Source organism: Dipodomys spectabilis, unplaced genomic scaffold (assembly GCF_019054845.1).
Source record: "Dipodomys spectabilis isolate Male_0828 unplaced genomic scaffold, ASM1905484v1 ptg000004l, whole genome shotgun sequence".
NCBI classification, from domain to species: domain Eukaryota; kingdom Metazoa; phylum Chordata; class Mammalia; order Rodentia; family Heteromyidae; genus Dipodomys; species Dipodomys spectabilis.
The window spans coordinates 11,305,779-11,317,924 of NW_024870681.1; the positions used below are offsets into that span (position 1 = coordinate 11,305,779).

A 12,146-nucleotide genomic window follows, 5' to 3' on the forward strand; every position below is an offset into this window, starting at 1 on the left:
GAAACTCTTCACCAGAATAACCAGCAAAAACCTAGGCTAGAGAGATGGCTTAAGTGGTAAAGTACCAACCAGGCATGAAGCTGAACAAATGTGAGGTCCGGAGATCAAACCCTGGTATTGGCTAAAAAATTCCCAAATGAAGGTATAAATGTCAAGATAATAATGATTTTTCACATAGGTTCTATGATTTCCAAAATGTTTTTTCACCAATTTTATTTGTATCTTATAAAAAAAAAAATCTGTGACACTATTGGGACTGCATTGTTTTATACCAGTTTGATAAGGAAGCTACCATGAGACCAACAGTTGAGGTAGATCATCTGAGCATGTCACTTTGGTAGCTGAGGATGAGAGCTTCCAACTAAGGACTAAAAATCATTAGCTACAGCCACTATTCTCAACTCAAGCCAAAAGGAGATGCTGAGAAGAGATACAATAGAAAGTAACAATGCACTTCAGGAGGAAATGCTGTCATCATAAAAGAAAACTCTGTATTGATCAGGAAGAGACAAGTGAGAATGTGATTCTCCAGGAACAAGTAAATGTTTCTCATATTTGCAAGAATGTTAGAATGCTTTATCATAAGCCTTTACCACAAAGATAACACTTTCCCTTGACTAAAAATCAGAGTACATTCCCAAGTTTCAAAACCCATTCTCTGCATATACAAGGCAGCAAATACAGACACATGAATAAGCAGATATAATAGGCTTGTTCAAGTTACAAAAAGAACAAGCAAGCCAAGCACCCATGACTCACATCTATAACCTAAGCTACTCAGGAGGCTGAGATCTGAGCATTACAGTTTGAAGACAGCCCAGACAGGAAAGACAAGACTCTTATCAGCAATTAACCACCCAAAAGCCAGAAGTGCAGTTGTGGCTCAAGTGATGGAGGATTAGCCTTGAGCAAAAAAGCTCAGGGATGGCTTCTAGGCTCTGAGCTTAAGCTCCAGGACCAGCACAAACAACAAAAACAAGCAAAAGAAAAGAGGCTTACCCAGGGTCATTTGTTTTTACAAAGCAACCCATGCATCCCTTATCTCTTCAATGCTGCCTGCATCTCCTGGTTCCTCAGGGTGTAGATCATGGGGTTGAGCATGGGGGTCATGACTGTGTGGCTGATGGCACAGCCTTGTCCATAGGAAAGGCAGTGAAGGGACGGGCATAGAGGTAAATGCTTGGAGTGAAGATCATAGACATCATGATGATGTGTGTGGTACAGGTGGAAGCTGCCTTCCTCCTCGCTTCCCCTGGGTGGGACCTGAGCATCACTAGGATGATCAAGTAGGAGATGAGGAGGAGGAAGAACCAAATGACATCTAGCATGCCACTGTTGGAGATCATGAGCAACTCTAAGAGGGAGGTGTCCATGCAGGCGAGCCTCAGGACTTGAGGAACATCACAGTAGAAGTTATCTAGAACATTAGAGCCACATAATGGCAAGGGGAGCATCAGAGAAAGCTGGATGATGGAGTGGACAACGTCTACTGACCAAGCCATCACCACCAGTCCCACACAGAGCTGAGTGTTCATGATGGTGACAGTGGAGTGGCCTGGAGATGGCAATTAGGTGATCATAGGCCATCACAGAGGAAGAAGACCATGGCACCTCCCAGGAAGTGGAAGAAGAGCTGGGCCATGCGGCTCTGGTAGATGGTTGTCTTCTCAGACAGGAAGTCCACCAGCATCTTGGGGGCTGTGACTGAGGAGAAACAGAGGTCTAACACAGCCAGATTGCGAAGCAGAAAGTACATGGGGGTGTGGAGCCAAGCATCTGCAGTGGCTGTGACAATGATGAGGAGGTTTCCCACAACAGTGGTGGTATAGACAAACAAGAAGACCAGAAACAGGAAAAGCTGGAGGTCCCAAGTCTGTGACAGTCCCAGCAAGACAAATCTGACACCCACATGAAGTTCTCTGGTTCCATGCTGTCTTCTCCATCAACCTAGAGGAAGGAACCCTAGATATAGATGCATAAGGTGAGCAGCTGCCCTTCTGATGTGCAGAGGCTCAGAGCCAAGTTGTTCACATCTGTATGAGAATGAGCCTCATGGGCAGACTCTGAGATCTATGGCTGCCTTTGTCTCTGAAGAGCTGGTAAGTGGGTGCTGGAGGACACGTTCATGAGATACCTGAAAACCGTCCAGGAGAACATGCAACCTGCCATTCAGTTTGACACAGAGGTGGGAAGGCACTTGAATTAAGGCAGATGAGGAGTGGAGTTCAGGTCTTCCATTTTCTTCAGACTTCACTCACTGGTTTTATCAAGAGGTTCATTTCCACACCTGTAAGTTAGCCACCGAGAGGCTCAGCTGAATTTTCTGTAGGTTTAAACAGAAAGACTTACATGAATTCTAGAAAGACTGCAAGAATATATGGCAATCACTACTTACTTTGTGAAGACTCCTATTCTAAAGATGTCTCTCTGTGTCTAAGCTTTAAGTTTTTAGCAGCATTCACATATTTAACACATCAAAATGTCAACAGACTTTCCACGTACCTGTGGTTTTAGTGCACAATTCAGTCAAAAGATCCTAGGGTCCTAGGATCCTAAATTTCCCAACTTGTTTTGTACCCAGCAGTGTCCATCCTTGTCATAGTCAGTATTTGCTGTGGAACTGCTGTGGCTGCAGGGTGGATGTATAGTTATAAGCTATGAAAATTCTTGCAGGGTCCCTCAGCACAACTGGATGCATAATTTATGCAATTCCTTTCTGTTCTCAGTGAACAGGCTCCTCTGGGTCTGTAGACAAGATGGACATGAAGTGGAGAGATTCATGAAATTTAAAAATCTGTGATGAGCATCACCTGAAGAGTACTCAGAGAACTCTTCTGAAAGGACAATTTTTTAAAGCATATGTTACAAAATCTAAGGGCAAAGGACAAACAAAGGTGTTATTCAACTCCAATAAATTGGAATAGATGAAGTAATGGAAGGCTGAAAAGGAAGAGGTAAATGGGGCAATAGGAGAGATGAAAGAGGGGGACAGAGAATGTTGGGGTCCCGGAGGGAATAAACCCTATTGGAGCAGGACATGAGAGAGATAGTGGCCAGGTGAAATGAAAGAAGTCTCTCCATACCCCTGTTCAATTTCCCCTGTCCTACTGCAATCTATTATCTGCTGCCTACCATCCTTTCCCTTGCTTCTACTCTCATCTACCTTTCACACAGCAGCCCAGGAAACCTTTCTAAATCCTGAAGTGATCGTGTGTCTTTCTTGTTATAATATTTACTACCTGTCTAGTGCCCAAAGCTTAAGTTCAACTAATAAAAGCTCCCTAAAATGCTCTCTATAGATAGAATCAGGATTGAACAACATATTTACACATATTAAATACAATACATCCATATTAAAAGAGAACATTTTACCTATGTAACAGAAGCATATAGAACACCTAACAAGCAGGATCGCAGGAGAAACACTTCCAGGCACATTATAGTAGAAATGATAGATCTGAATAATAAAGAAACAATCTTGCATGCAGCAAAAACAAAGAAGGAGCTATAGTATAATGGGGAAAAAATCAGAATCCTTTCAGATCTCTCTACACAGACACTGAATGCAAAAAAGGCCTGGGAAAGTACGATCTGAGCCTTGAGAACCAGTAACTGCTAGCCCAGACTGATATACCCAGCAAAGCTAGCATTCATATTTGATGGAGAAACTAAAATTTTTAATAGTAAAGAAAAACTACATGAATTCATAAACAATAAGCCAGCATTGGAGAACACAACCCGTAGAAAGCAATCAAGAACAGGAATCCTCATCAGACAGGTATCACTAGAAGTCCAACTTAGTAAGCACAGGAGGAAAGGAAAGACGAAAAACTTAGGAAAATAGGAAATTGATGGGAAACACAATGCATCTCTCTATAATAACCATAAATATTAACGGCTCAATTAACCAATCAAAAGAAAAAGAACTGCAGATTGGATTAAAAAACAAGACTCAACCATCTGTTGCCTTCAGGAGACCTACCTCTCAGCCAAACATACAAACAAACTCAGTGAAGGGTTGGAGAAAGAGCTAACAGGGGGAGAAGGGAGGCTGGGAAGGGATGTGAAGGGTAAACCAAAGGAGGAGGCTGCAATGCTTGGTGAGGAGTGTACGCATTGTCCTGCCCATGTAATTGTAACCCCTCTGTGCAGTATGTTCACAAATAAAAAAAAAAAAGAAAGAGCTAACAGGCAAATGCCTCCAGCAAGAAAGCAGGAGTAGCTATCCTGATATCTGACAAAATAAACTTTTCATTAAAATCAATACAAAAAGACATATTAATACAGGGAACAATCCAAGAAGATATTACCATTATCAACTTATACTCCCCAAATATTGGAGCACCCAAATATGGTAAGCAAACACTCTCAAACTTACAGAATAAAATAGATCCAAATACTATAATACAAGGAGACTTTAATACCCCACTCTCACCAAAGGACAGGACTATCAACCAGAAGATTGGCAAAGAAGCTACCAAATTAAGTAAGGACATATTTCAAGTGGAACTAACTGACATTTACTGAACTTTCCACCCTAAAATGACATAGTACACATTCTTCTCAGCAGCTCATGGAACTTTTTCCAAAATAGACCATATCATAGTTTATACAAGGAACTTAAGCAAATACAAGGGGATTGACATAATCCCCCGTATCCTATCTGACCACAGTGGAATCAAGCTAGTTCTCAATAACAAAGCATACCGTAGAAATTACTCACATACATGGAAATTGAACAGCACACTTCTGAACAACACCTGAGTAACAGCAGAAATTAAAGAAGAAATTAAAAAGTTCCTACAATTCAATGAAAATGAGGACACATCACAAGCAAAAAGCAGTCCCAAGGGGCAAATTTGTTACCTTCAGTGCCCACATCAAGAAAATAAAACAGACCAAGTAAACAATCTCATGTTGCAATTAAAGCTGCTAGAAAAACATGAAAAAGTTGAATCTAAAGTTACTAGATGGAGTGAGATAATCAAATTAAGAGTTGAAATCAATGAGATAGAGACTAAGAAAAGTATAAATAAAAATAATAAAACAAGGGCTGAGAAGGTGGCTCAGTGGTAGAGTGCTTGCCTTGCATGCATGAGGCCCTGGGTTCAATTCCTCAGCACCACATAAGCAAAAAGAAAAAAAGCCAGAAGTGGTGCTGTGGCTCAAGTGGTAGAGCGCTAGCCTTGAGCTGAAGAGCTGAGGGACAGTGCCCAGGCCCAGAGTTCAGGCCCCACGACCGGACCCACCCAATAAAATAATAAATAAAACAAGCCAGGCGTCGGTGGCTCACACCTGTAATCCTAGCTACTCAAGAGGCTGAGATCTGAGGATGGCAGTTCAAAGCCAGCCCAGGCAGGAAAGTCCGTGAGACTCTTATCTCCATTAAACCACTAGAAAACTGGAAGTGGCACTGTAGCTCAAGCAGTAGCGTACTTGCCTTGAGCTGAAGAGCTGAGGGACAGCGCCCAGGCCCAGAATTCAAGCCCCACGACCCACAAAAATAAATAAATAAATAAACAGAATAATAATAAAACAAAAAGCTGTTTTTTTTGGAAAAAAATAATAAAATTGATGGACCTTTGGCAAGATTAAAAAAAGAAGAGAGGAAACTCAAATCAGTAAGATCAGGGATGCCATGGGAAAAATTAGAACAAATACTAAGACATCCAAACAATTATAAAGATCTATTTCCTAAAGCTATACTCAGTAAAGAAAGAAGACCTAGCAGAAATGGATGCATTTTTAGAGAAATACAAGTTGCTCAAACTGAGCAAAGAAGAAATCAATTAAATAAGCCAATATCTTACAATGAGATCAAGGAAGCAATCAGAAGTCTTTCCACAAGGAAAAGCCCAGGATTCACTACGGGATTCTATAATACCTTTAAAGAGGGACTAATACCCTACTCCCCAAGCTCTTCAGAGAAATAGAAACAGAAGGAGCAATCCCAAACTCATTCTATGAAACCAATATTACACTCATCCCCAAACCAGGCAAAGATCCAACAAAAAAGAGACCTACAGACCATTCTCCTTGATGAACATAGATACAAAGATCTTTAACAAAATTCTAGCCAACAGAATCCAGAAACACATCAAAGAAATCATACATCATGACCAAGTAGGCTTCATCCCAGAGATGCAGGGATGGTTTAACATATGTAAATCAATAAATGTAATCACATCAACAGATCCAAGGTCAAGGACCACATGATTATCTCCATTGATGCAGAAAAGGTTTTTGATAAGATACAACATTCATTCATGTTAAAAGCTCTGGAGAATATAGGACTAGAAGGAACATTCCTTAAAACAATAAAAGCCATATCTGACATACCAATAGCCAATATTATACTTAATGGGGAAAATACAACCAATTCTCCTAAAATCAAGAACAAGGCAAAGATGCCCACTTTCTCCACTCCTCTTCAATATAGTTGTGGAATCCTTAGCCAGAGGAATAAGGCAAGAAAAAGACATTAAAGGGATCTGCATAGGGAAGGAAGAAGTTAAACTATCCCTTTTTGCAGATGACATGATACTATACCTCCATGATCCCCAAGACTCCACCCCCAAACTCTTAGAACTTATAAGCCACTTTGGCAAAGTACCAGGATACAAAATCACCCCACAAAAATCAGTTGCCTTTCTGTACACCAACAATGTACAAGCAGAAAGGAAAATCAAGGACACAACCCCATTCACAATAACCTCAGAAAAATTAAATATTTAGGAATTAACCTAACAAAAGATGTAAAAGGACTATTTAATGAGAAGAATAAAAACATAGAGAAAGAAATTACAGAAGACACCAGGAAATGGAAAGACTTTCCATGTTCTTGGATAGGCAGACTTAATATAGTGAAAATGGCCATACTGCCAAAATTAATATACAAATTCAATGCAATTCGTATTAAAATCCCAGTGATGTTCATTACTAAAATACAGAAAATGGTCCAAAAATTCATATGCAAAAACAAAAGACCTAGAATAGCCAAAATAGTTCTAGGCAAAAAAGAAACATGGGAGGGATCTCGATGCCAGACTTCAAACTTCTATAGAGCCATAATAACAAAGACAGCTTGGTACTGCCACAAAAACAGACCAGAAGACCAATGGAATAGAATAGAAGATCCAGAAATAAAACCACATGCCTACAGTCAGCTGATATTTGACAAAGGAGCCAAAGACATACAGTGGAAGAAGCACAGACTCTTCAACTACTTGTGCTGGGAAAACTGGGCAGCCACATACAGAAAACTAAAAGTGGACCCCAGCCTGCATTAACATCAACTCAAAATGGATTAAAGTCCTTAACATCAAACCTGAATCTCTGAAACTGCTGCAGGACAGAGTAGGAGAGACATTTGAACTTATAGGCACAGGCAAGAACTTCTGAACAGAGTTCCAGGGTCACAACAAATTGGAGAGAGACTTAAATGGGACTACCTTAAAATAGAAAGTTTCTGCACAGCTAAAGATGTAGCAACCAAACTAGAAAGACAGCCAACTAACTGGGGAAAATATTTACCAGCAATATATCAGACAAAGGGTTATTATCCAGTATATACAGGGAACTCAAGAAATTAATCTTTCCGGGCTGGGAAGGTGGCTCAGTGGTAGAGCGCTTGCCTTGCATGCCTGAGGCCCTGGGTTCGATTCCTCAGCACCACATAAGCAAAAAGAAAAAAGCCGGGAGTGGTGCTGTGGCTCAAGTGGTAGAGTGGTAGCCTTGAGCTGAAGAGCTGAGGGACAGCATCCAGGCCCAGAGTTCAGGTCCCATGACCGGACCCCCCCCCCCCCAAAAAAAAAGAAATTAATCCTTTCCAAACCCAACAAACCAATTACTAAATGGGCAAAGGAATTAAAGAGAGACGTCTCAGAAGAAGAGATAAAAATGGCAAAGAAACACATGAGGAAATGTTCACCATCCCTGATTGTAAGAGAAATACAAATAAAGATAACCCTGAGATACCACTTTACCCCAGTCAAAATGGCCCTCATCCTAAAGTCAGCCAACAACAAATGCTGGAGGGGATGTGGAGAAAAAGGAACCCTATTATACTGCTGGTGGGAATGTACATTTGTACATTCTGAAGGGTCCTCAGAAAGCTAAATATTGACCTCTGCTATGACCCATTTGTACATTCTGAAGGGTCTCAGAAAGCTAAATATTGACCTCCACTATGACCCAGCCATACCACTCCTAGGCATCTATTCTGAACAACAGGAACCAGGATACAAGGACACATGCACCTCCATGTTTATTGCAGCACTGTTTACAATAGCTAGGATATGGAAACAACCCAGATGCCCCACTACAGATGAATGGATCCAAAAATCATGGTATCTACATACAATGGAATATTATGCAGCCATTAGAAAGGACAAAATAATGCTATTCACAGGGAAATGGTTGGAACTAGAAGAAATCATGTTGAGTGAGGTAAGCCAAGAGCACATGGTCTCTCTGGTAAGTGGATGTTAAATCCAAAAAGTAAGGTGAAATGTCAAAGTAAACAAGACTCGAGAAACAAAGGACCTCCACTCATCTGGTCAAATCATTACTAAATGACCCCATGCTGCTGACCACATATATGGTATATATGTGCACATCGGAGGGAAACTAGGAGGATGACACAGAAACAGAGGGAAACAGGGGAAAACATACAACAGTGGGACCCATCAGCTGCACTGGACATTGATCAAAACAAACTAAGTAACTCAATGGCAGCGATGGGAGGGAGGGAAAGAGGGAACAGCTGACACTAAGCAAAAGAAATGTACAGATCACCAACGTGGAAGAAATAACTATTGTCAAAGCTCATAGAACTCATAAACTCTATAAAGACCACGATAAAGACAATTTGCCCCATGAAGGTTACAATATGTTTGTGACTTTAACTAAATATCACTATCCCACAATACTGTGAAATTTACATAATCATTTAATCACAATAAAAAATTGCAAAAATAAATAAGTAAAGGCCAAATGCTCTTAAGGGAAATATTTAGACAATGTTGAAAGTCAGACCACTTTCTCAATACTATGGAGGGGAATAAGGTGGAAGACAGGGACCAGAAAAGAATTCTAATGTGCTGGAGTTAATATGAAGCCGATAACCACTGAACATAGATATAATCAACAGATGAGGAATTCTGCAGGCTTTCAAGGAGGTTGTGGGACATTCTAAGTTTCAAGCATCTCCATATTTGGCATCTTCAAATTAGTGGAAGCAAGTTTTACCATTCATGTACTATTATCATTGAGCAAGTCACTGGGTCTTCATACTAAAACCATTTGAGATGATGATGAATGACGATGATGATGATGATGATATTTTCTGCTAGTTTTATCTATGTTTTGTGATACTGAAGTTAGAACTCAGTGCCATATACTTACTAGTCAGGCACTCTGCCTCTTAAGCCACACCTCAAGCACATTTTTCTTTTGGTTACTTTTAAAATAAGGTTTTTACCAGCACAACTATGTTTATTGCAGCATATTTACCATAGCTAAGATATGGAACCAACCTAGATGCCCCTCAGTAGATGAATGGATCGAGAAAATGTGGTATATATACACAATGGAATTCTGTGCCTCCATCAGAAAGAATGACATTGCCCCATTTGTTAGGAAATGGAAAGACTTGGAAAAAATTGTATTAAGTAAGCCAGGCCCAAAGAAACATCAGTCCCATGGGTTCCCTTATTTGCAATAACTAGTAAATGTATGAGACAAACAGAAAAAGGTGAGATAAGATGATGTTAAGCGAAATGAACCCCAAGATAAGGACACAAGTGGTTTTTTTCTTGCTTGCTATTGTTTCTAATGTATTTATAAGGTACCACATGATTTTTTTTGTTGTTGCTTTGTGTGTCCCTCCACACAGAATAACCCATGTTTTCACTGTATTGATGTTGGTATAATTTGGGGAGGGGAAGGGAAAAAACAAATAGTTTAAATAGGGATACAGGTGGACTCATTGCAACAATGAGATGTACAAGTCGTTATGACAAAAAATGAACTTTACAATTTAGGTGGGGGGTGGGGGCAGTGTAGTTGTGAAGATGGGAGGGAAGGGATGGTAGGGGAAAAACAAAGGAGGAGATAACAATGCTTGATAAGAAATGTACTCATTACCTTGCTCATGTAACTGTAACCCCTCTGTACAGTATTTTCACAATAAAAAACTTAAAAATAAAATAAGGTTTTGCTTTTATGTCCATGACTGGCCTTTAGGACCTTCCGCCTCTTATCCGCTTCTTACTGTAAGAAATGAGAGGCGAGGGGCTGGGAAAGTGGCTCAGTGGTAGAGCACTTGCCTTGCATGCATGAGGCCCTGAGTTCGATTCCTCAGCACCACATAAGCAAAAAGAAAAAAAGCCAAAGTGGTTCTGTGGCTCAAGTGGTAGAGCACTAGCCTTGAGCTGAAGAGCTGAGGGATAGCGCCCAGGCACAGAGTTCAGGCCCCACGACCAGATCCCCCCCCCCAAAAAAGAAAAGAAATAAGAGGAGAGCAAGAGTGACCAATAGGAGCTCAAGGCTTTACTGGGGGACAGACCTGCCGGGATGCTCCAAGCAGGAATGGAGGCAGCAGCCATGGACAGATGTAGGCTGAATTTAAACAGAATTTTAGGGGCAGTCACATTACATAGACTATGGGAATTCGAGGGTAGGGTCAGTTCCAAGAAGAGGTGTTAGGAAGATGTTACATACAGGAACTGGGGGGGAGAGTCCCATTCAAAGAAGGAGTGTAATGACATTGTTGCAACTGGGGTGGGAATTGTATGTCACACTGGAAAACAATACAGCTTCAGGGAAATAGAAACATAACAGGTAGGGACACAAGGCAGGGCCTTAATCGGCAAGCTGACTCTGAGACCTTAGACTTGTGTAACTGGGATTACACACCTTCATCACCAGGCCTGGTTATTTGTTCAGAGTCTCACTTACACTTTGTCTCAAGTGGAATTGAACTCCTACCCTCCCAATATCTGTCTTCCATTACCTGCGATGGCAGGCGTCATCCATCATCTCTAGCCCGTCCACTAATAGTCTTATGAGATTGTGTCAAAGTGTAAAAGTACCTGAAACAGGAATAGGTCCTCAAGATTCATTGTATTTTATAGAGACTTTGCCACACTTTCCAATGAGATACCACATTCTTACAGGGATTTGTCATTTAAGGGCAATCCATTTGAAGTTCATTTCTTGTACCAACTGAATAGGCGCCTGGTTAATCGATTCATGGCTGCCTTCATCTCCTGGTTCCTCAGGGTGTAGATCATGGGGTTGAGCATGGGGGTCATGACCGTGTGGCTGATGGACACAGCCTTGTCCATGGGGAAGGCAGTGAAGGGACGGGCATAGAGGTAAATGCTTGGAATGAAGATCATAGACACCACGATGATGTGTGTGGTACAGGTGGAAGCTGCCTTCCTCCTCGCCTCCCCTGGGTGGGACCTGAGCATCACTAGGATGATCAAGTAGGAGATGAGGAGGAGGAAGAACCAAATGACATCTAGCATGCCACTGTTGGAGATCATGAGCAACTCTAAGAGGGAGGTGTCCATGCAGGCGAGCCTCAGTACTTGAGGAACATCACAGTAGAAGTTATCTAGGACATTGGGGCCACAGAATGGCAAGGGGAGCATCAGCGAGAGTTGCACAATGGAATGAACAAAGCCTCCTACCCATGCTGTCACCACCAGTCCCACACAGAGCTGAGTGTTCATGATGGTGACATAGTGGAGTGGCCTGGAGATGGCAATGAGGCGATCATAGGCCATCACAGAGAGGAAGAAGACCATGGCACCTCCCAGGAAGTGGAAGAAGAAGAGCTGGGCCATGCAGCCCTGGTAGGAGATGGTTTTCTTCTCAGACAGGAAGTCCACCAGCATCTTGGGGGCTGTGACTGAGGAGAAACAGAGGTCTAACACAGCCAGATTGCGAAGCAGAAAGTACATGGGGGTGTGGAGCCGAGCATCTGCAGTGGCTGTGACAATGATGAGGAGGTTTCCCACAACAGTGGTGGTATAGACAAACAGGAAGACCAGAAACAGGAAAAGCTGGAGCTCCCAGGTCTGTGACAGTCCCAGCAAGACAAATTCTGACACCCATGTGAAGTTCTCTGGTTCCAT

The 12,146-nt window shown here is 41.7% G+C and overlaps 1 protein-coding gene and 1 pseudogene across 1 annotated transcript; both read right to left on the reverse strand.

Annotated features, from left to right (window-relative positions):
• Positions 1–1,038: 1,038 nt before the first annotated feature.
• On the reverse strand, positions 1,039–1,929 carry LOC122119792 (annotated as a pseudogene).
• A 9,280-nt stretch (positions 1,930–11,209) lies between these two features.
• LOC122119301 (olfactory receptor 4D2) lies at positions 11,210–12,146 on the reverse strand. Its single transcript, XM_042693379.1, has one exon. The coding sequence runs from the start codon at positions 12,144–12,146 to the stop codon at positions 11,211–11,213; it is 936 nt and encodes a 311-aa protein (XP_042549313.1). The 3' UTR covers position 11,210.